This window comes from Ipomoea triloba, chromosome 6 (genome assembly GCF_003576645.1).
Source record: "Ipomoea triloba cultivar NCNSP0323 chromosome 6, ASM357664v1".
In the NCBI taxonomy this organism is placed as follows: Eukaryota; Viridiplantae; Streptophyta; class Magnoliopsida; order Solanales; family Convolvulaceae; genus Ipomoea; species Ipomoea triloba.
The window spans coordinates 26,405,200-26,429,754 of record NC_044921.1 but is presented as its reverse complement, the minus strand read 5'-3'; the positions used below and the strand labels follow the sequence as shown (position 1 = coordinate 26,429,754).

The window sequence follows — 24,555 nt, the reverse complement described above, 5'->3', positions numbered from 1 at the left end:
GAAAAATGAGTCTATAGTATGCATGGTTATTGACTTAATGAAGCAAACATTATAATCCAATTTCCAAATTCCAACAATCCACTTCACCGTTTAACAAAACCACTCCAAAATTTTAGATAGACATTCATCAGGGAATCTACGAAAAAATCTATGGACTATACAATTCAAACTCTATATATAAAAAGTTGAATTATAATTGTACTATTGTAAATTTACATTCATTTTTAATGTAAGACTATAAAGTATACCTTAAAATACTCACTTTAAATATTCCATATCATTTTAAACTTATTTTTCTAAAAATCACCACGGCCAAATTGCGCATTCTTTTAAGTCAATCTAAAGGTAATTAAACAGTGAAAGGAATGAGAACACAGGAAAAAGAGATCTAGCTAAGAGAGCAAAGTCAATTAGTACAATGAATGCTGATAGAGAAATGTCTATTTTTATTCATTTTTGACTACCTTAAAATGTAAATATAAAATTAGTAGTTAGTGATAAAAAACAAACTTGTACTCCCTAATAATTATTAACAATAGTGAATTGTTTGTTTAATTAAAATGGTGTTGCAAATTAAACTCCTGAATCATGCCATAGAATTTTGTTAAAGAATATAATACTAGAGACTAGAGTAGTACACGGATGAAGAAGCAGTGATCAATATGAAAATGGTTACTTGGTGAGAACTGGGAATGGAAGTGGTGACCAATCAAATTACGTGTCTTAATTAAATCATTGGCACAACACACGGAAAACATTCAACGGTGCTTTCTACTTTGGACTCTCAACACAAGTAAAAGCTTTCGTTTTCAAAAAGAAAACACAAGTAAAAGCTTTCCCAGTTCCCACTTTCGCACTTTTTCCTTATTTTATTTTTATTTGTGTGTGCCAATGCTCATTTAGTTTGGTTCATGAGCATCATTAGCAATCATTGCCATCCCACCACTTGCACCCAGTGTGTACCATTACAGCTAATATTTGGTACTTATGTCACATGGACTACAATGTTTACTTTCGCAACTAAACACATTCAATGTCTTTTATATGTTTACGCCTGTCGATTATGTTAGTTTGCTGCGGCCCACACTGCTACAGTTTCGTGCCGTGTCAGACAGGGAATCTAAATTTTTTATTTTTTGCTGATGATGGGATACCGGCCTGGTTGGTTTAGAGCTAGCTTGATGAATAGTTAGGTTTGCACCAAGGTAGGTTTCATGTATATAAATTGCATGACTGCAAGGGAATGTGGAGGTTTGTTTTTCCAATATCAGAGTTAATGCTGATGTGCGAGTATGAAAGCTTGGCGGTCAAAGTAAACCACTCTCCACTTTTGCGTTGTGGGGTATAATTGCAGGACGACAAGTTGCCAGTCTGCCACCATTGTTAATTGGTGCTGCACTATCAAACTGCCCATTCAATTAATTTTGTTTGAAAACAAAGTTTCAGTGGGAGGCATAATATGATGGACCACTCAATAACATCATATATCATACAAAAACAGTTATGGCGAGCAAAACATTTGTACAATTGATTTTAATCATCATTTTTTACCCCTAATCAAACTGGAGGTTTCTGGAGACTATGGGTGTTTGTGTTTCCTTTATACTTGTACCACTTTGCACACACAAGAAAATATATGAGATTCATCATCTCCAATGCTGCCACTACGTGATAAAAGTAATCTAATCTCCCCTGGTTCAAATCCTGAGCCAACCACCCTGTTGTCCTATGAACAACTGATGTCAACAAGCTGCTAAGGTAGCTAGACCCTGCAAGCCCGACAAACAAGAATGAAGCTGCAATGCTCCGCATGTTTTCCGGGCACTGTCTGTAGAAAAACTCGTTTTCGCCAATCACCGCAAAAGCCTCGGACAGCCCCGACAGGGCCATCTGAGGAATCAGCCACAGCGCAGACATGGAAGAAACCTCGTTTTTCATTCCTGCGGCTAACGTTCTTCTCCTGGTTTCAACTATGGCGGATAAAACCATAGTGATCACTGACAGAAACATTCCGATTCCCATTTTCTGGAGGAGGGTAATGCCGTCTTCTTTGTTGGTGTGTTTGCGGAGGATTGGGAGGATTAAGCGGTCGTAGATGGGTAGCCAGATGGTGATGCTTAGCATTGCGAAGACTATGAAGGATGCGGGTGGGATTTGGAAGGCGGCGCCGCCGAGACGGCGGTCGGCCTGGATGGCTTGGAAGACTACAAAGTTCTGAGCTTGGACGACGGAGATGTAGTATATGACTCCAGCTCCCCATATTGGGAGGATTCTTAGTAAGCATTTCACTTCTTCCACCTGCTGAACGCTGCAAAGCTCCCATGGATTTTCTGCTGCACCGTCTTCCTTGATTACGTCTTCTGCTGTTCTTATTGCCGCCTTGCTTAAACATCTGAAATCACAACCCTCACCATTAATATAATTTCATTATATTCTCAAGTGAATTGACAGAAAATCTGTCTTTTAGCCTGCGGTTCAAACCTATATATGACTTTTAATCTTTTGTGTTTGAGGTCGGGTCTCACCGAAGGATGTGTTACATCACAATTAAAAGTTACACCATTCATTACTTGATGGTGTGAATTGCGTAAAACATGCATTGTGATCCTATTTGACGAAAAACTATATATGTAAACTAGCCTAATTTCACGACTGCTTTCCGTACTGTGTTAGACCTAGTGAAGAATATGTCAACGGGTTAACTTGCATTATGGGTAAAGGGGCGTTAAGGTCTGACCAAGTTAGACACGCCAACTAGATTAAGTTTGAGGAGCTAGTCTTAGACTTACTATGAAAGGGATCCATGCGACTCTAAGGGCACAACTGGTCTGGAGCTATTGTCATATTGGATAAAGCTGGTCTGCAGGGTATGAAGGGTCTTGGGACGCCACAGCGACGTGTGCTACACCATACTCTATGCCGGTGACACTAGGTTTCCATAGTTGACCAATTCAAATAAAACAGGTCAATAGATGAGAGTCGAATTTGTAACTTGTGCGTGGTTGCAAAGTTAACGGTCTAATCAACTTGTACTATTACCAAACGCTTGTAAGAATGTTTGTAGTATTACCTGAATTGATTTGTGAAGGGAAGCCTAGAATTGAGAGAGCTGGAGGGAGCATGGTGGAAAAGTGAGAGAGGCTGTTCAGGCAAATCCAGGCGCCTCTTCTTGAAAGCGGCCACTAGGACCTGAGCAACACTCTTGAAAGGGCTACCATCAGGGACAACTCTGACATAAATCTTAGTTCCCGCAAAAAACAGCGCACAAGACAGGAACATGAGGAGGGTGGGAATGGCTAGTCCCCAGGACCAGCTAACATTAGACTGAACATACACAATAGCAGTGAAAGAAACCATCACAGCAAATGTGTAGGTGAAGTAGTACCAATTGAAGAAACTGCCAATCCCTCTTCTCCCTGATTCAGTATTGGGATCAAACTGGTCAGCCCCAAAAGCCAAATTGCATGGCCTTATCCCAGAAGCTCCAATCACTAGCAGTCCAAAACCACATAGCAAGAATGCCATCTGCCCAGCTGTGGGTGCATTACACAGTGTAGCTGATGAACCCTTACAGGGTTCAGGGTGAAGCGTTGAAATCGCGGCTGTTAAGGTCATAACAAGCATCCCCTGCAACCCAAAATTGGAATATATAATATATAAACATAAATGTGCAATCCAACTGTCAGCTCAAGCTTTCAATTACCAGAAAAGAGGCAACTGAAGCAAACCCCAGTGTGGTGTAGCGGCCAAAATAAGTATCAGAGAAGAAGGCTCCAATAACAGTGCCAAAGTTGCAAGTTCCATTGAAGATGTTGATGATATTAGTGGCAGTTATGTTCTTCAAATGGAAAATAGTAGTGAGATAAACCAACAAGTTTGCTGAGGTTCCTATTGTCCCCAGTTTCTCAAATGTCTCATTTCCTGCAAATTCCACAATCCTTTTTATGACAAAATTTTTACACAGAATAACACAAACACACAAAATAATTGCATCATCCAAAACAAGAAAGAAAAGAAAACCATTTTTAGGCAACCAAATCACCAAGTTTCCTTGTACAACCAAGCATACCTATAACAAGGGGCATAGCTTTTATTCCTCTGTACTTGATCTTTTTCCTAGTGGCCACCTCTGATTGAGTCTCCCCCATGGCTAGTTGTCTTCTTGCCTTTGCAAATAAACTCAGTTCACACTTCACACACAAGAAATGGAAACTTGAAGGTGGCTATATATAAGAAAGTAATAAAGATCGATTCTTTTCCACCCTTTTAGGCCACTATGTTTGTGGGTTGTTATCATTGACAATATAACTAAGGTAGACACAACTTTTGCAACATAGAGAGGTATGGGGAGTGACAGCAGGGATCGATACTGATTTGAAGTATAGTGGAGGTGAAGGATATATTTGTTTCTGAAGAAAAACAACTTCTTTATTCTGCAGTATTTTATATTGATGGTTCTGATTGCACCAAAATGATTTTTACAGCATTTATATTATTGATGGTTCTTTATTCTTGTTTGGTTTTGGTCTTACATATATGCTGATAAAGAATCTTTTTTTTTTTTTTGGAATGAGACTGGAGAGGTCTGCTGTCATGAATTACTGTCCAGGATAAGGTTCATTGAATGATTGCTTATAGAATCTCATCGCGTGCAGGTCGGGTTACGTCGCTGTCTTCTTGTCTTCTCTTACTCTACATTGTATTGTCGGAAATGAAACGTACGGACGGCTAAAAAAAAAGAATGGAAGTACGTCTAGTTTAACATTCCCAGTGCCAAGAAATGGAAACTCCTGTAAATTAGAGGATGAATTGAGGTGAGGCAGATCCATATTGAAGATTCCGGTGTTGTTGTCCGACTGGATTACCTCAAGAATCCCGAAAGTGTTCTGTTGCCCCGTTGCCATGAAACAGGAGAGCCCCGCCGGCAGCCAAATGGGAAAAATTCCGGCGACGCATTTTAGGTGTTGGACTTGTATTCTTCTGGGTCTGGATTAGATTGATGGGCTATGCGTGAAACGTTGCTGTGTGTGGGCCAAACTTAGGCCCATTGGGTCGAATGGGTTAAAATCGAAGAAACCTCTTTAGATGGATCCACTATGACTCCATGTGCATTGTAAACCCCGAGGAAAATAAGTCATGAAAGATAGAAAGCTCAATAAGAATGCTTCAAAGGGCCCAACCGTAGAAATTACTTTGCTTATTTGTTGGTCCAGCCACCTAAAATAGACTATGTGGACCATAATTAAATGTACATTTTTAATGTACTAAATGTACATTATTTTTGTACTGAATATATATTATTTTTATACTATAAAAATAATGTATATTCAGTACACAAATAATGTACATCCCCTGAATATAATGTACATTATTTTTATACTGAATGTACATTATTTTTATATTATGGTTCACACAATAATGATCCTCTTCGTTGACAAAATGCACAACTATACCTTAAGAAATTCGAATATTAAATATTTTGACAAAATTTGTGTTATATCGTCTTACAAATTCTTACCCGTGTAATAGGTCGAGTCATTATGAAAGTGTAATACTAATCAGGAATAAAGTGTTTGTTACTTTTTTTATTTAAAAATATAATATTTTTCTTCAGAAATATTATACTTTTTCGAGTAACAAACACTTTACTCCTGATTAGTATTATATTTTCAGTATAAGTAATATATTTTTATTTTGAACTGATTCATTTTATAGATAAAGTTCATGAGACGGTCTCACATAATAGTCAAATTAATATTTAAATGGATGGGATTATGATTTATGACCAAGCAATACATAACGCACACACTGTGGAATTTTTGTGCATCAGCTCGTGACTTTTCGTTCATATTAGCTGGATAGACATGACATACCGCCCCTCATTTCGTCAACCACAACAGGGTTTTATATTAACTCCAAAGTTTTTAGTCAACTGATTTAAATGTTTGTGTTCATATGCATGATAACGATATACATTGATTTGTGATATTTTATTTAATTATAAAGTCTTTAACTATGTGCAAGTAGTATAGATTATGTGACAAAGTCATCATTATTACATGCGGGGCCACGTTCTTTTCAAGCACAAGTGAATCTCCTATACTTGTAGTCAATAAGGATCTCCAAAATTTTACGGAGTAAATATCCGTGATATACCAAACTAGTCGCCATCTCCACTGCCGGAGAAGGTAACCCTTCTCCGGTAGAACGCGACGTCGCCAGTGATAATATTTTGACTTTACTCGTCGGAATTTGGTTAGATGTTCACCGGAGGTTCATCGGAATTTGCTGGAACATTACAGGTCACAAATAAGTTAGAGGGTTTTGATTGCTCCAAAATAACAAGTTTGAGAGTCTAATTAGAAATTTTGAAATTGAAAAGTCTAATTGCACAAATCAGTATAATTTGAGAGTCTATTTAATTCTTAATTATCTTTTTAATTTATATAAAACAAACAAATCTATGTAAAAATCTACGATCTTTCGAGGCTAAACCAATTCTTGTGTAACACGATGTTGAAAACAAGATAGCATCAAACAAAGTCTCATTGTATATATCCACTTACTTTTAATTGTTAAGCTAACAACGACTTTGAGAATTTCAATGTAATTTCTTGTTAATCCGGCTTCAACTTCTTATATGATTTTAATAATTGAACGTTGCTATCCTAAGGGTACAAAAAATATCCCATCATCAGACACCAATGCTATCACATTTAATATTAATGTTGTACCATACACGTTAGGTACTTGAAATTGTACTAGCCCGGTATTTACCAATAATAATTTTAGTTTTTAAAGATGCAATATAATTTTAAATTTCTTTAATAATTTTGCGTCTCAAATTCTACATAAATTGAGTTATTGCATTTAGTTCAACAAATTTTAATTCGACATAATTTTGTACTAACCCATAAATTTTGTACTAATTACTTAAAAAAAACTACAAATTTTAATTAAAATATTTATTTCAACAAATATTAAAAATCATTTAAAAATTAAAAATAATTTTAATTTATCTTATAAAATATCTCAAAATATCACTAGGAAATAGGAATATATTGGCCTTCATTAAAGGACAGTGACATTGTGGAAAAGAGGGAGCAATAATTCGGCCATTGTCTTGCCTTTTCTGGACTCTGGGTATTTATAGATCATAGGATTCTGAAAGAATTAGTTGAATTTAGGTATTCTCTCCGGCTTGACGCCATTTGCGGTTGCTTCATCGTTGTAAGTTTTTCTCCCTCTGTATCTCTACTTAGGCCCCAGTATATCTCTACCCAGCCCTGCCCTCCTTCCAACGATCACCATATCTGTATGCTTTTGCATGTTTGAGGAATACATATGGAATCAAATTCTGAATTACGGAAAGTGATTGCAGTTTCGATTTGGGCTTAGAGACCCTTTTTTGTTTAACCTTGACAGCTTTTTTTTTTTTTTTTTTTTTCCTCCTTTGGATCTGATTGCAAAATTCAACCTTTTTCTGTTATATTGTGAGTAGGATGAAACTGAATTGGGGTTTCTGAAACCACGCTACTGAATTAATAGCTCTACTGCATCTCATGAAGATTTTTCTTTTGTTTTTTTTTTAAATAAATTTGTACGGAGTATCTTTTTGTCTTGTTTAAGTGAATACCTGTGTGTAGTTTTAGGGATTTGACAGAAAAATCATATCCTCTGCGCCCTGATATGCCTATTTTGTGATTTAGTGGGAAAAACAAAGACTTTACTGGAGGAAATTCGTAACTGTTTAGTTTTTTTTTTGAAAAGGTAACTATTAAGCTATTATTATGTGGAGTTTTAGTAAGCGTGTTCTGTGTATTCACTGGATTGTATGATCAGTACTGGTATATTTTGGCTCTGTATGATTTTGGTATCATTGGTTTGGATGAGAAAAGTATTGTATTGAATCAGAATAATTACAAAGATTAAGATTACAAGTATATATACAATGAGACTAGGACAAGAATCATAATCTAACTCAAATACGCAGAGTCCTAATAGTTTGGTTCTGTAGTCAATTCATGAGTCTGAAAGTTCTTTTGGTTCCATATTTATACTGCATAACAAATTATTACTGTAAAGAGAGATGCACTTGGCTCTTGCAATCTGAGACAGGACTGTTAACATTTGTGTGTTTCAGTTCTTTCCTCGGAGAAGATGGGAAATCTGTTCTGCTGTGTCCAAGTAGATCAATCCACTGTTGCAATTAAGGAACGTTTTGGCAAGTATCAAGATGTGCTAGAGCCAGGATGCCACTGTGTGCCTTGGTTCCTTGGAAGTCAACTGGCTGGTCATCTCACCCTCCGGGTGCAGCAGCTGGATGTGCGCTGCGAGACCAAGACAAAGGTCTGTTCCTTTCTCCACAAGGATCGTATCATAAAACGACTGTACTTGTTTTATAGTTTGCACTCGTAACTGCTAGCAGGATCTAGGATGTAATCCTTTGTTCTAGTACCTTGATGGAAAGTGTGTTTGTTATTTCTAGTTCCTTACTAGATTTCTTCAATGTTTTTCCGCATGAAGCACTGAAGAAATTTGGCTTGTTAGTCCATTTTAGTACTTATTACTGCGTATTTATTTTCTTGTCAGATACTCCATATTATTGATATTCATTTATTATGAATGTGCAGGACAATGTGTTCGTCAATGTTGTCGCATCAATTCAGTACCGTGCCCTGGCTGACAAGGCAAATGATGCTTTTTACAAACTAAGCAACACTAAGGGTCAAATTCAGGCATATGTTTTTGATGGTATAAACCTAAGCTAAATATTGTTTCCGCAGAACCCTATGCCATAGTGCCATGGACATTCTGCTACCATGCTACGACTATCTCTCCACATAGTTATGTTGTCTTTACTGGGATCTTATCTGAAATTGATTTGCATTCTTATTATATCTGTCCAGTAATCAGAGCTAGTGTTCCGAAACTCAACCTTGACGATGTTTTTGAGCAAAAAACTGAAATTGCCAAGGCTGTTGAGGATGAACTTGAGAAGGTTAATAGCTTCTAGAAACTAACTTTCTACTTTGTCACTACTGAGCAAAATTGTTTGCTAATTCTCGTGTTTGATGACTTTGATCACAGGCTATGTCTGCCTATGGGTACGAAATTGTTCAGACACTAATTGTTGATATAGAACCAGATGAGCATGTTAAGAAAGCTATGAATGAAATCAATGCTGGTAAAGTAACAATATCTTGCTTCTCCAATTTGGTTTTTTGCCGAAACCTATGTGATTGCTATGGTGTTTATCTTATTGTAATAAATTATAGATGTTTATGCATAAATTCAAAATAAGCTTTAAAGTCTTCAACACCAAGAAAAAAGAGGCATATTCTTAGTGCATAGTGATCTCTATTGATAATCATAAGACAACATTGTTCTTTTGATTATCTTTATAACAGAAAGATTGGTATTTATGCATACAAAATTTGTGCAATGTGGAGAAACTTTCCATGCAAATGTACTAGAAAAAATATAACTCTGTCTCGTCTTTGAACTTTTCCAGCTGCTAGGCTAAGGGTTGCTGCTAACGAGAAGGCAGAGGCTGAGAAGATTTTGCAGATTAAGAGGGCTGAGGGTGAGGCGGAGGCGAAGTACCTCTCAGGGTTAGGTATTGCCCGCCAACGCCAAGCCATCGTGGACGGGCTTAGGGATAGCGTTCTTGGATTCTCAGTGAACGTGCCAGGAACCACAGCCAAAGATGTCATGGACATGGTTCTCGTGACGCAGTACTTTGACACGATGAAGGAAATTGGCGCTGCCAACAAATCATCCACTGTCTTCATCCCCCATGGCCCTGGGGCGGTTCGCGATGTGGCTGCCCAGATCCGTGATGGCCTTCTTCAGGCTTCCCAGTCTGACCATCATCACTAAATACTCAACTCTCCAGACTTTTTTTCATATTTGTATAAAAACTTTTACCATTTCCGATTGTGTGTTTACTTTACTAGGTGTGAAGATTGTGAAATGTCAATACTATCAACTTATATTGGTTTTGGAAGAAGATTGTGAATGTTAGTTAACACGAGGAGTTACCATACCATACACTTATTGTGTGATTTGCTACGGAATGAGAACTAGTGAAAACTGCAGTCAAAAGAAAGATGAAGAAGTTTTTCATTACAGCACAGCAGTGACAGAAAGATGTAATCCAATCCGATGATCATTCACTTTTAAAAATAAATTGTAAGAATGGGCAAATGAATGTCAATACTTTTGACGACAGGATTATAATATCCTGTCGTTTCAAATCTGCCCATAGTCCAGGACAGCATTTTCTTATTTCCTCCCTCCCTCCCACTTGCTCATCATCACTTCTCCCAACGTTATTTTTGCATAAAAAAGACATCTTTTTCAAGATTGTGAGAACAACAAATTTCCACTTTTTTTGTTTGGATCCCCCACAGCCACAGCAAAAATTGGTGGTCACTCTAATTTCTCTTCCTTTTTTCTTCCTATTATTTTACTGCTACTAGTAAGTACTGTACTACATCAAACGATCAGACAAGCTTGGAAGTCTCCTAAAGAAATTGAGGCTTGCAGGGGGCATTGGGTCCCGGAACATGGGGTGGCGGAGGAAGTAGAACCCTAAGGCCACCGCCACCATCTTCGGCGGCACTGAATATAACACTATGGTTATCACTAAGCACACCACAATGAACATTTTTGTAGCCGCCGGATCTCTCCAGCTAACCAAAGCTTGCACTCTTTCACCCTGGGTTGCAAAATCACCCAACACTGTTTGCACCCTCGCCGCCAGTATTCTCAGCCGGTCATACCGGAGCCGGACAATTTCCGGCGGCCGTGAACTGGGTATTGTGTCGAATTCCTCGTCCAGTTCATCCGGGTCGACATTTAGGGCTTGGGAAAGCCGGGTGTCCATTCCCGCCGGGATTTTTGGCCGGAAACGGTAGTACCAAACTCCGATCAAGAACACGTATAGGAATCCGGTGGGGACGATCAAATCCGGGTACCAAACAAGAACCAAATAAAGAATATGGACCAAAATGGTGGTTACCGGGTTCCTCCATCGCCGGATATCGTTTAACCATTTTGCTAACCCGACAAGCCAAGCTAAAACCGCCACGATCCGAAACCAATTTGCCTTGCTTTTCCTCATGCTCCAGTTATGTGAGTCCGCATCCAACATATATCGCACCACCTCCGATCCTAGCGGCGGTTCCGATCGGGCCAACCACGCCGCCACCATTTTAATGGCGGCTCCTCGTAATGCCTCTTGTTGCGCCACGCCTAGCGGGCGGAGGTAGTGCATACGTGGCAATAACGGCTGCCCGTAAACTGCGCACGTGTCTGGTAGCAATGACGGGGAGGAGAATCTAACCGCCAGCTCAATTTCGCCCATTTTTTTCAACCCGGCCCGTGACAAAACCAATAGAGGATATGAGTTAGTGTATACCTTGTTGTTCTCCAATGTTGATACCCGTATGTGTATCTTTCCGACTTGGTAATCGGGTTTTTCTTCGCCGGCGTCGGCGAACATACGCCAGTTGTCAAACACGCCGATGGCGAGAACCGTACATGGGTCGTAGACCTGCCACGTGTACTGCTCGTTCCACCGCGGGTCAAAGCTGTCTAATATGGTTCGGGTCCTGACCCATTTTTTGCCGTATTTGGCAACGCAATAAGCATCCGTGGATCCTTTTCCCGGGCCCTTGGATTTGATGGGTAGCAACCCTCGGGCTCCGAGGATTCCAAGCTCCAAAATCCCAATAGCCGGCTTCCAGAGCTGCTTAGCCGTGGGCCGGAAATCACTGCACACGTGCGCCGCTTCATCCAGCACGTGATACCCTCCCTCCAAGCACATCCGCAATTGTAGCCTTCCGCAGTAGGGCCCACCGGGAGCACCGCCACCTTCCAATCCATGCCATTTAGCTGGCACTAGCCGCTCATCAAGCCGTTGTTCAACTGACCCCACGTTAATTATGATGTGCCCGAGAAGCATCGGATCTTTCCCTGTACGGTCCTCTACGAGCAAGATCAGACTGTCTTCTAACGGCTCGCCGGCGACGAAGATGAGGTCTTCGTTCCAGTGGAAGGCGGAGCTATGGTTGTTCATTAGCCCGCGGCGAGTGCGTATGGATTGGAACCCCAGTTGAGCCTTGACTCTGACGTCCGGCGATGTCAACGGCGGCAGATTCGGCGCTATGTGGAGGTCCTGAGCTTCGATCACCGTCACTCTCAAGTACCAGAGTTTCGGAGATTGATACACTTTCGGCCGGGTGTGCGCCACCGATGGATCGTCGGAGCTCCATGATTCCGGGAAGGCATCGTCAGCTTGAGTTCCAATCCAGACGGAAAGCTGAATATCACCGGAGACCTTGTGCTGGTCATCGGAACCGCCGCCTTCGAGGTGGTACCACTGTGGAGCTAATGGACTGTCCGGCGGATCACGGACAGGGACGTCGGAGAGGTCGAAACAAACGCCGCCGAGAAAATGACCGGATGCACCGTCCCATATTGAAATCTCGAGAGTGGAATTCGCTGTTTCCTGTTTATTGTAGCCAAGTGCGAATACCTGGTTCCACTCCGGATTCGTCGGAGGCTCGCCCGGCGGGCCGGGTCGAAACATGGCTATTCTGGACCGTCTTTGTTCGGTGGATGTTCTGATCTTAGCAAATGGACTCTCGCTCGGAGCGAGGCCACGTGCTTTAACAATTTTCACATATAGGTATAGCATCGGCTCAACGAGATCAAACTGCGACGTCGTTTTCTCTGATTTTTCCGCGAATTTCCCGGTAATCACTCTAGGCGAGTACTCATCTTTCTGCCGTTTCAATACCCTAACCGCCTCTCCAACTCTCCCTGCCTGCATCTTCTTCACTTCCGGAGGATATTCCATCGGCGGAGGCATATTCATTCCCGGTGGAGCCTCTTCATGCGGCGGACCATAATGCTGCTGTAGCTGCTCAGGCGGCGGGCCAGTCATCGGAGGAGGAGACTCCTCGATCGTAACAATCGGGGGAGACGGTTCTCGTGCATCCATCGCAACGTCCGAACAACCAGGGATTTCAATAATCCTTGGCCGTGGCTCGTCTAGCATTACAACCGTCGGTGTCTTCCTCATCTCCTCCGGCGGCGGTGGCGGAGGGGGAGGTGGCGGCTGCTCTTCCGGCGGCGGCTCCTCCTCCTGAACCAGCTCATCGTAGTAATAAATCTTCAATCCAAGCTCGCCTCGCACCCAGCTGAACACACTCCTCTTCTCTAACTGAAAATAAATCAATCCTTCCTCTCCCCGCCTCGCGAACTGCGTTCCGTACACTTTAACCCTCCCGAGAAACTGATTCTTCCTCGCGTTCCCATTGCTCAGCTTCTTATCATTGTACACGTCAATCTCCAGCTCCTCAAACTCCATCGTCTTCGGATCCGACACCACGAACTCCAGCACCTCGTTCCATACCGGATTCAAGTTTCTGCAAACCGTCGACGTCCGCCGTTTCTGGCCGTCAAAGTCCACCACCACGTACGCGCTGGAACTTCCCTGGCCGTCCTTGGGAAGGAGATTCCGAGCGTCGATCACCTCTATCACAAGCTTTCGGATCGCTTGAGGCGCTTTCTGCTGCGGCGGCGGCGGCTGCTGCTGCGGCGGTGGATGATCCGGATGCTCTGATGACGCCGTCATGGTTTCATTATGCGGGCGTGGCCGTTGAAGGCGGTAAAGGACTGTTATGAGAGAGAGAGAGAAAGGGAGAAGAAGTTTTTTTTTTGGTTATGAATTCTTTTATTTTGATGCTTTGCTTCTTTGTTCTTTGCTTTTTTTACGTGACCCCTTTTTCATAAGTTGGTTTCTTGGGTTTCGAATTTTACTTTTAACTGTTGATTTCGGTTAGTTACTGTATCTATATGATTCTCTCTATTTATTTTCTATTCCCCCACTTTTACTTTTTAACGTGATAATTAATAATTAATTATTTTAATTTTGTTAGTCCGAATAAAAATATCAACATCAAAATTTGTACGAAATTAAAATTGATATGACTTGGATAGGATTAGACAAAATTCTATTGTTATCTGCTCTGCTTTGGAGGGAGAGGAATTAGATTCCAATCTCTCTTGAGAAGTTTTCTTTTATCTACCTTTTATCTTAAAAAATTTCTCCCTACCTTTTGAGTTCCCAAATCTAACATCTCTAGAACTTCCCATTCACATAACCACTTATAGTATATTATGCTAATTATTCTCATTACAACATGGATTTTGTCTCAAGTTATCATAGATGCTAGAATGCTGAAAATTTATTGAATATCTATGTTCTTCTTGCCACTAAATCTACAACACCGACATCAGTATGTTGTATCTAAGAACCGAGAAAGTTATCATTTTTAAAGAAAATTTTCACATGTTCTTTTTTATAAAGATGAGTGAGCCTTCAGATTGTAGGAAATTTTTAAAGCGTTTTGACGCGATTAGTGGTAGGTTTGTTTCCTATGTGCTCTCATCTCCCAAATGGTAGTGTAGAAAGGTTGATTAAACAATCCCACTGCAGAAGGAAGCTTTTTGTAGGCGCATGATTCTGGTTCCCAACTATGGCCTGGACCCTTTCCCTTTTGTCAAAAGCACTTCATGAAAACCATTTGAAACAAAAGCACCCAACTTTTTTTTTTTTTAATCTCTCCAGGGCCCTATTCTTCAGCATCTATTGTCAACACCAAAGCTGTCATGTACACTGCCCAGTCTTGACTTATGCCTTGCCTGACTGACTGAAAAGCCCAAGATTTCAAATTCTTGGTGGAAAACCAGGGATGTGGTGGTTGCTTTTTAGGGTTATTATGGAGTTTAGAGCCTAAGTCCCCATGATTTGCTGAAATTGCTGGGTTTAGGTTAGAACACAAACCTCAAAATCTTCACTTTACTGTTTCTGTCCTGTGCCCTTAGTTTAGTGTGTAATTCCCACTTTACAACTTCAAACCCAAAAAAAAAAAAAAAAAAGTGAACTTTATGCAGCCTGACATCCTAAAGCCACAAATCCCACTATGGTATTGCACTATTGTGGCCCTAAATTAGAGTTATTTAGAAATGAGTTTAGTGTATGTCTGAGTTTGCAATGAGAGGGAACTGGGAAGTGGCCAAAAGACCTTTTAGAGAGATTAGAACAGTGTGAGGATTGATGGGAACTTTCTTATCGAAGAAATATGATGTGATTCTAGCAGTGTAAAAATAGGGATCTGTTCCTTTATACTTTCTGGCTTCTTCTTCACCCTCACCTTTTACAGACATAAATATGAAGCCTCATCCCCATTAAGAGGTGGTGGAATAACAATGTTTAGGCACAGTTGCACCTTTTCTAAAGTGGTGGATGGCCTTTGTTATCGAATCAGATCCTTTTGAGATAACAAAGTGATGTTTTGAACTGATTCTTGTACAGGTGAATCTGTGTCTGTAGTTGCATTCAGACAGAAAATTGGACCAATTAGGTTTTTTTCTCCATTAACCAGTCCTTAGTTCCAGGAAAATTGTTTGTTTCACTTGTGTTTAGCCAGATTAATATTTTAAAGGATTGTCTTTTGATCTTTTTGAACAATAAGGATTAAGGAACATCCCAAGAATTTATAAAATTATAAAATAATATCTTCAGTGAAATGGCAAAGCATTTTGCATTGCAGGCTCAGAACTTGTTGGCTATGCATCCTTTACATGATGATGATGAGAATATATATCTGAAAATGGCACTTTTTGTTGAATTCAATCATAGTTCATTGCAGTGGGTTTATTATGAATGACTAAAACACCTAAAGAAATTGCCAGGATAACGACTGTTACAATCATGCTGTTCCTTCTCAGCTTGTCTGCTCCCATTGGCAATATTGTCTCCTGTTTCAGGTTATGCATTGCTTTCGCGTCATGAAATTCTTCTTCTTCGTCTTCTTCGTCAGATGAACAACAGCTGCCGTATCTGTTTTTGTCATTTTCGTGTTCTGAATCTATTTCATCACTCGATGTGTTAGACTGGTTTTGCTGATTCTGTTCTTGAACAGGGTTCCCAGGTGGAATTTTTTCGCCTTCTTTCTCTGTTGCTTGTTTCGAGATGCTTACGTAGAGAATATCGTCTTCAAGCAATACTGTGGCAGTTTCAGGTCTTGAATTCTCAGGTGGGTTGAAAGATTGCTTAAAGAAGATATACTCGCTTTCATTCATCTTCCTCTCTCCACTTATGTTTATATGGCCTTCATTATCGACTTCAACCTTTATTTCCTCCCTTCTGAACCCTTAAATGAAGAAGCATGACGGGAAACATATGAGATTATAGGTTTGCCTTACAAAACTAACCAGATTTAGAACTAAAAAAACACAAAAACATGGATGGGTTACAGATACCAGGAAGATCAAGAATGAGATAATGACTGCTTGAATCCTCAAGCCAGTAGAAAGGAGGTGTGAGCTCTTTATATGCTGCTGCATTTGCCATTGATGAAATTTGAGTTCCAACAACAGTCGAGTCAATCAGCGCGATCTTTCTTGTTTCGCCTCAACACAGCTTGATTCAGCTGATTATATCTGTTTTGATCAAATGTGATGTCTATTATTTATATAAGCATAAGGGATTCAAGAATCAAGAATCAGATGGCCTAAACCAGTGTGTATTGTTATGCTTTGATGTTCACATTCAAGTTGATGTAAGCTTTTCTTGCAAGATCCTGCTTATTATTATTCTGTGTATCTGAAAATGGAAGAAGGGAAGAGTTTATCCTTTCCTTTGCCTAAACCAAATGACCTTTGTTGGGACTTGGGACTACCATCAAAGAAATCCCTTCTTGTTTTTCCTCTTAGCCACCAATTGTTCCAACATTTTTGAAGTATGCCATATTGTCATCATAGCATTATAAAAATTTTCACTAAGTAAAATATTCAAATCTTTCTCACAAAAAGCAAAATTCTCGCCACAATACCCTCACACTCTGACCCAATAAAATTATAAGAGAATAAATCACGACCAATACCTGGTATCCACAAAAAGCGAGTATAACTCTCACATTACTACTGCTAAAACTCGACCTGTGCCAACAGTTCACTATGGAACCCACTACTATAATAAACATTGGTAGACAACAAAATTTTGCATTGCAAGGATTTTCCTTCAAAATTGTTTTAGTAATACAAAATGTCTGGAACGTGTCATCTGTTATCATCTCCATCTCTGCCCTAGAAACTCATGCTTCTTAATGAAACTACAGTTTACAAATGGCAACTTCAAGGCCCCCTCCCCAGTCCCCACACAGCTTTCATGTAAACAAATGACGATATTACACAAGTTGGGAACCCAATAATCTATGAGGCTGGAGATTGGAGATGAAGGGAAGGGTAGAGAGGAGGAATTGGGCATTTGCTACATCTCCTGACAAATATCATTCCTCCTCGGCATCAAGGCCCCCAATTCGTTGTCGCCTTTTGTCAAAAACAGCCTTGAAGGACTCATGCTCAGCACGTAATTGTTCTTGGAACACGCCCTGCCTCTTTGTTTGCCTGCCATTAATTAATGTTGTTTTTTCTTCTTCCCGGAGAGGGTTTGATTTCTGCAAATGTTTAAACCCAAAAAAAAAAAAAAAAAAAAATTACAAAAACAATCTTAAAATGAAACTGAATGCGAATCATAATGAACAAAGCATAGACGGAACTTTACCAAGTTGTACCCTTCACCAGGACCAATTATTAATGATACATTAGCGGCTTTAGTTGCTCCTATTGAAAATCCTGCTTTACCAGCCTAGGGAAAGAAGTAGCAAAACAAAATTATACAGAATATAACCTTGAATGATAGCAAATCATTGCAAGAAGAGAATTACAGTGGTGTCATACTGTCATAGAGAAGGAATGGCACTATAAATACTATAGAACACTTTGAACTACATACCTGATCCCCCCATCGTACTCTTTTACTTTGTTTTCTGTAAGATTGGATTAAACCAGAGAGGGCATTAGGTTTCCTTTTAGTATTTTCATCTTTTTGGATGTCATCCTCATCCAAATCAGTTGACCATTTACTCTTTCCCAAATCCTTCACTGAATCAATATGGTGTTCTGCTTCATCATCCCAACTCAAATCACCTTTAGCTATACAATTAGAGAACAATTTCAGGAAACATGTCTTTGGAATCAACCATAAAGGCAGGAAACGCAGCAGTCAGTTGTATATGCTTCTAAGAATTTAACCAAATTTATTTATTAAAAAAAGCATTGGTGATGAAGAGGGAAATCAAATAAAGAACCAAGTCAAGTGGGGGTAAAAATGGTTGAAAGTTGTAACATAGGACTACCAGGGTTTGACCTCCCACCATTCTTGGGGGGCATGTGCATGTACTTACTCCCACTTAGTAGAATCCTTGGACATTGTGATTTCGTAAATTGATTATTTGCAGAATTTATTGGAGGTTTAAGGTTGTAATATTGCATAGTATTAACTAGTATAAAAACATCATTCACAACATACCATCAGAAGTGATATCGCTTGCAGGTAGTACAGCATTCTCGGTATTCCCTTGTTCAGAAGTAGATGGTTCTGCTGCTGAATCTCCATCCTCCATGTCCATGTCTACCTGGAAAATTTATGAAATAATTCTTCAGAAAAATTTATTTCAGGAGTATCAGATAGTCAAGTACCTCAGGCATTAAGCTTTTGGGTAAAAAATTAGATATAAGCAGGTACAGCCCATGTTTTATGCATTCCTTTTTTTAGCAGTTGTTTGATAAATCAGTGAATTAAATGTTTTACCTTGTCAAAACATAGTTTTATATACTTAATGAAACATCAGCTAGAAGAAATTACCTCTTCTATTGCACCATGCTCAAGATCATCTCCATGAATTAATGACTGAAAAAAATATATATATGTTTAAGAAGAATTCAAATTTTATATATAATAGTCAAGGTTTCAATTACTGCAACTAATGCAATTACAGCAAATTTTATATATAATAGAACAGACCTTAACATCCAGTTTCAAATACAGGGATGGAGCTTCTTCCCACTGGCAAGTCAACTTCCGTATTTCATCCAGCGTAAAACCATGCACATTCCTTGCTGCACATCCCTGGAATCCATTAAGAGATTAGCAGACCATAATTGAGGGGAAAACGGTAGAAGAAAACAAAAATCACTGCAGAGTTCCTTATTCCATTCCATTAAAATATTGGATAGGAGAACACCAAATACAATATATTCAATTAAACCTTTCAAAAAAAAAACAATATATTCAATTAAATAAGTCAGCCCATGGATGCCATGCAGAAAACATCGGGTTATGTGCACATCTACAACCTCATGACTGAGTAAAACTTATGATGGGCTGAGGGTTAACTTACCGCTGGGTCCTTGTACGGAGCTTCTAGTAAGTACACTTCATACCCCGACCTCTGAAATAATAAACAACTGAATGAGTAAAAAAGTACCAATACTACACTTAATAAATGCATATAAACTTCAGCTTTTCAGATATCTAAATAAATATATACAGAACTTGAAAAGTAGTTGAAACAGGTAGAGCAAATGCAACAAAAACTATGCTCCCTCCAAACATAAATACAAACTATGTTTCAAACACTTCACAACTCTGCATACTGAAGTTATGTCGAGCAAAAGAATCCATATATATGAAATTGAACTTTTTAGTTGTGTGGTTGACAGATGCAGATTGAACATCCATAATTGCAAAAAAACTGTTCTCAGTAATTTTATGTGAATCTCAAATCAACATATGGGAACACTTGGTAGTAGGAATAATGGACTACAATGGTCATGCACCCAAAATAAAATAAAATAAAATAAAATAAAGGATTACAGACTGCCAACCAAATATTAAACAAGAAAATTAATCATCTATAAGTCTGGAACAATGTTGAACATTCAAAAATGATATAACCCCAGTTAGCCAACCTGATGGGGGTTTAAGAGAAGGATATAATGATCACGCCTACCTTCACATTACCATAAACTCATAAAGCATCTTAAAATCAATCCGCAGAGAGCTAATAATAACATATCAAAATAAAACAAATATAAAGCGAAGATCATTGCTGCTTTCAGCATATCCAGAAAAGATTTATCCTACAGTTCTCTTAGACCCAACATTTGGAGCCCTTCATGGGAAGGTGATTGGAAGTGGTGAGGGTGCACGGGAGTGGGGAAATGAAAATTACTAACAACCACACATGTATTCAATATAGTTGACAAGAAAAATGCATTGACAAATTAAAGGCATTCTATTAAGTATCACAAGGCAAGCAAGCCAAGGAAACTGAACTGCACATTGTCCAACTTGTCCATCACTAAAAGGTTAAAATGCTAATTTCCCTCACACAAAGTGGAACAGTTTTGAACTAAGCTTCAAGTTCAATACTTAACATGGACACTAGTGGTGACTATGTATAGTTCACTAAAAAATAGAAAGAGACGCCCAAAGGCAAGAAAACGCAGACCTTCACAGCATCCCACAAACAGATATACCAAGAACAGAACACATGCACTGTTTGTAGGAAATCAAGAATTGAGAGTATACCTTTGCAGTTGCCCAAAATTGAGCAAAATCAGCTACCCGCAGATTGCGGTCATCCACTAAGATGAGGAACAAATACCAGCAACAAATGGGTCAATAGCCGAACAAAACTGCATCTGTTGTTAGTAAACTGAAGGCAGTGCATAGGCACTGCATCACCACTTAATCTAAAATTAAACTATCTTTGAACCTTTAAGTTGACAATCTAGTACAACTAATGAACCAACCTCCAGTGAACCTTGAGAGAACCTAAGGTACACTTTTTAAAGTTTAACCTTAACATTTTTATTAAAAATTTATGGGTTTATTTTGCACACGCATGTGACATGTCCCAATTAAGGCATAGGCTAATGTTTCATAAGAGCTACTGCTGATGCAATTAAAAAAAATAAAATTGGAATGCAAATGTGAATCCACAGAATCTTTCAGAAAGGCAAGCATTTCATCTGTATGGCTTCAAGATCATTGAGAAATTTAAAAAATTAAAACATTTAAAAGAGACATAAAAACTTTCATGCCGAAAACCATACCAATTACAAAGGAGAAAGCCCCCTCATCAAGGGTCTTCTTAAATGCCTTCAACATGCTTGACCGATAAGCCTGGAAGGAAGCTGTGTTAATACAGGAATACGTAGACAAAAGCAAACAAATAAAAAGATGCGTTAGGAAAGTTTCTATCACCTCCTCCATCTCAGGTTCATAGCAATACTCGATGACCTTTTTCACAGATTTTTTCCCTTTGGTAGAGCCAGCAGACTTTGAAACTTCACTTTCATCAACCTGCATATTGAACAATATTCTTATATGTTACAAAATCTATGGGGATGAATATTCTTTTAATTAACAGTAATAAAGTAGACAAAATAAGTTAAAATCCTGTTTTAAAAAAGACCATTAACTAGTAGAAAATACAAAGACCTTTTCAACTTCAGTCATAAAGTAATCATCTATCGAGTGAATTCTTGGGGCATTACCACCATTCTCAACCTCAAGGTCACGCAACATTTTTGCCAAATAGCTCTTTCCACTCCCTGAAAGAGTAACAAATTGCTGTAAGCTCTCAATTGCAAGTCCTGAGCAAGCATTATTGTGCAATAAGAACACAGAATGACAATGACCTAAAGTCCACTGGAATCTTCATACTTAACTACAAACTTTAATAGAACATGAAGTTTACACATCAACAAAAATGGCCATGACCCAAAAGTTAGTCAACAAGAAGCCACTAGAAAAGGTAAAATCTGCCAAGCACTCACAAATATAAGTACTTAAAGGAGATATGAAGAATACAAGAAAAAGGATGCAGCAGTAAAAGAGACATAAGCATACCTGGAAGCCCTCGAAGGATTACAACTATATGATCAGGCCGGGCAGATCTATGTGGACGCTTTAAAATGTGAGAAGCATCAAAAATCTTAGGCTTTTCAGAAGATGGATGCCTGGCAGGATACTGTTCACTTTCTCCTGAGCATGTCCTTGACGAAGCATAGTGAAAAGTCCGAAGTTCCTGAAAGTTGCAATCTTTAGCACTGATTTGGACATTACTATCATTTTGATAAGGAAAAAAAAAAAGGAAGCTATATGCATTCCCTTCAAATGGATTGATATAATGGTCCTATAAACTAGCTATGCTTGTTAACTTCTAGCCTCTGCTGCCTTTCACAATTTCAATTGGGTTTGTCTAATATACCCACACACACACACACACAAAAACCTCCAAAAGGCATTTCCATTCATGCATTTCAGGAAGTCTTATTTTTCCCCTAAGACTCTTTGCTCTAATTGCTTTGGCTATAAAGTCCAACCCATTACACCAAATCTTTGGAATGAATAGCATATAAGCATATGATGTGGGTGCAAAGAGGAACATTACCCTCTCTAATAGGCTTAAATGCTTAATACTTTCAAATTATTCTACACAGAATCAATTATTAAATTGAAGAATAAAATCTAAATTGAAAGTATACCTCCATAGCAAAGCCAGATGGAGGCTTTGAATTGCCATTGGCATGATAGTAGGCTTGAGCTGCTTCAGTGGCTGGAGGGTAGGAAGGCATTGAAGCTGATGTACCAGTATGAATGGGAAATAATGAAGAGGCTGTTCCTGATGGTGATGATGAAACAACTGGCTCTAAGAAAGGGCGGCCAGGAGTTCCTGCAGGAAGAGGTGGTGGTGGCGAGGAAGGAAGTGGAAGCTGGCCAGGGAATGCTCGTGAACCCTGACTCAGACCAATAGCCATGCCTCTCGGGTTTGAGGCTCCTTGCCTAGTTATTGCTGAACCATATTGGTTTTGCTTCAGCTCTAAAGAATGCTGCTTTGGGTAAAAATCAGGATATGAACTATCAAAATTGTGATTTTCTGAGCCAAACCCAAGAGCACCACTTTGTTCATGCTGAATTGTATTCCGCCCCTGGTCTACATTATTGTAATTATTAGCTGGAAAACTGCTAAATCCATAGCCATTACTCTGAACCAAATTCTTATCAACTTGTTCACTACTAGCCTGTTTTCTGTCCAAATCGCCACATCCCGAGTCACGAAAGTTGTTCGCACCGTTCCCATATCCTTCAGAGTTTCCCTGATCCGCTGGTCCACCATGATCACGAATCAATTGCAATCTCCTTTCGTCATCAAACGAAAACCTAGCTGATTTCTCATAACTTTCATTCACAACTGAGCTCGGATCATCCATACGCATTCTCTTAGCTCCACCATTACCATGACTAAAATTATCGGTTGAATTCGAATTCCCATATGGATCATTATTAAAATTAGCGCCTTGATTCCACGGCGAGCGAAGACCTTGGTAGCCATCAGCGTATGGACGGTGAGGAGGAACTTGGTGGGGCCCGGTATGGTGATCGACGAAGGGATCGTAAGCCGGTTGCGGTGGTACTGGTGGGTGCCCATGGTAGAACTGGGCGGGATGTGGCTGATATTGCAGTCTAGGGTTGGGAGGGTACAGTGGCGGTGGAGGGCAAAAGGGGAAGTGAGAGTATGAGCAGACCGGGCATCGATCGCCTTGCAATGGAGGCTGTTGTGGTGGTTGAGGTCGCCATGAATAGGCCATCTTCGATCCACAGTTTTCTCAATTGCAGAATTGGACTCTGGCCTGGGTGTTGAAGAATTGAGGGAAGAAGAATCGTAAACAATTTTTTGTGGGAGCTTTATATTAAGAAAAAAAAAGTGTAGGGGCACAATTGCAAAAATTAAGGTACAATTAATTTGATAATGCAAAAAAAATACATTTTTAATATACTTGATAACGTAAAAACGGAGGCGAAGTGATAATACGATGGCTTTTATTAATTTAATAATCTGTAAACCGGAAGGAAACACAGTTGATCAGATTGGGCTCGGGCGATCTGTAGTGACTGTGAGCCTCCCTATCGTCCGATGCTATAAGTAAATTCAGCTAATAATCGCCCAAAAGTCCCACTCTCTCCTCATAAATGAACTATTTATAGGAGGAGAAAATCCAATCTCCGCCCTTCCAGCATGTGGGCGCCATGCGACGGCCGGACTCCAAGCCGAAACGAGGGCTAACACGTGGCGATACCGACGGGACGTCCATCCATCAATCAAAGGTCATTCCGGACCGTTGGGAGGTCGCCACCGAGGTTCCTGGAATGGAGATGAAGTCTGAGCGGTCGGCTCAGTGAAACGTTCCCGATCTCCGACCATACGATTGGCAGGACGACTATACACCCCAAGTATAGATTTAACGAGGTGGCATACTCGGGGTATATTCCCCGTCAATACTAAAAGTACATTATTAGTGTAATGAATGTATATTATACAAAATAATATATTTTTAATTTGTGTATTGAATGTATATTATTTAATAGTATGATTCACACAGCTGTATAGAGCATGATCCACACAATAATGATTGAAGATTGATCTTAAACGAATACATAATTACACAATTACTATGTGGACTCGGGTCAATATACACAATTTACATAATGAATGCTCACAATTTATATACTGAATATTCAGTATATAAATATATAAATGGACACGAGTTTACCTTGCAAGA

The 24,555-nt window shown here is 39.5% G+C and overlaps 5 protein-coding genes across 5 annotated transcripts; 1 reads left to right on the top strand and 4 right to left on the bottom strand.

The window, feature by feature from the left end:
* Positions 1-1,446: 1,446 nt before the first annotated feature.
* LOC116023171 (protein NRT1/ PTR FAMILY 2.11-like) lies at positions 1,447-4,435 on the bottom strand. The gene is made up of 4 exons (XM_031264152.1): positions 4,070-4,435; positions 3,704-3,921; positions 3,071-3,627; positions 1,447-2,392 (listed from the first exon to the last, which is right to left on the bottom strand). The coding sequence occupies exons 1-4, from the start codon at positions 4,146-4,148 to the stop codon at positions 1,558-1,560; spliced, it is 1,689 nt and encodes a 562-aa protein (XP_031120012.1). The 5' UTR covers positions 4,149-4,435; the 3' UTR covers positions 1,447-1,557.
* Positions 4,436-7,077: 2,642 nt separating this feature from the next.
* Positions 7,078-10,053, top strand: LOC116022924 (hypersensitive-induced reaction 1 protein). Its single transcript, XM_031263836.1, has 6 exons — positions 7,078-7,230; positions 8,144-8,349; positions 8,634-8,754; positions 8,910-9,001; positions 9,091-9,187; positions 9,515-10,053. Exons 2-6 carry the CDS (start codon positions 8,161-8,163, stop codon positions 9,880-9,882), a joined length of 867 nt encoding a protein of 288 aa, XP_031119696.1. The 5' UTR covers positions 7,078-7,230; positions 8,144-8,160; the 3' UTR covers positions 9,883-10,053.
* Positions 10,054-10,101: 48 nt separating this feature from the next.
* Positions 10,102-13,797, bottom strand: LOC116022923 (protein QUIRKY). The gene has a single exon (XM_031263835.1). It carries the CDS (start codon positions 13,646-13,648, stop codon positions 10,496-10,498), a length of 3,153 nt encoding a protein of 1,050 aa, XP_031119695.1. The 5' UTR covers positions 13,649-13,797; the 3' UTR covers positions 10,102-10,495.
* A 1,809-nt stretch (positions 13,798-15,606) lies between these two features.
* On the bottom strand, positions 15,607-16,568 carry LOC116022187 (22.0 kDa heat shock protein-like). The gene is made up of 2 exons (XM_031262788.1): positions 16,342-16,568; positions 15,607-16,232 (listed from the first exon to the last, which is right to left on the bottom strand). The coding sequence occupies exons 1-2, from the start codon at positions 16,430-16,432 to the stop codon at positions 15,709-15,711; spliced, it is 615 nt and encodes a 204-aa protein (XP_031118648.1). The 5' UTR covers positions 16,433-16,568; the 3' UTR covers positions 15,607-15,708.
* Positions 16,569-17,062: 494 nt separating this feature from the next.
* Positions 17,063-23,651, bottom strand: LOC116022186. The gene is made up of 13 exons (XM_031262787.1): positions 22,480-23,651; positions 21,842-22,019; positions 21,431-21,543; positions 21,194-21,292; positions 21,043-21,112; positions 20,516-20,571; positions 19,323-19,373; positions 18,947-19,051; positions 18,788-18,832; positions 18,452-18,557; positions 17,876-18,075; positions 17,645-17,728; positions 17,063-17,537 (listed from the first exon to the last, which is right to left on the bottom strand). Exons 1-13 carry the CDS (start codon positions 23,581-23,583, stop codon positions 17,370-17,372), a joined length of 2,379 nt encoding a protein of 792 aa, XP_031118647.1. The 5' UTR covers positions 23,584-23,651; the 3' UTR covers positions 17,063-17,369.
* Positions 23,652-24,555: the final 904 nt, after the last annotated feature.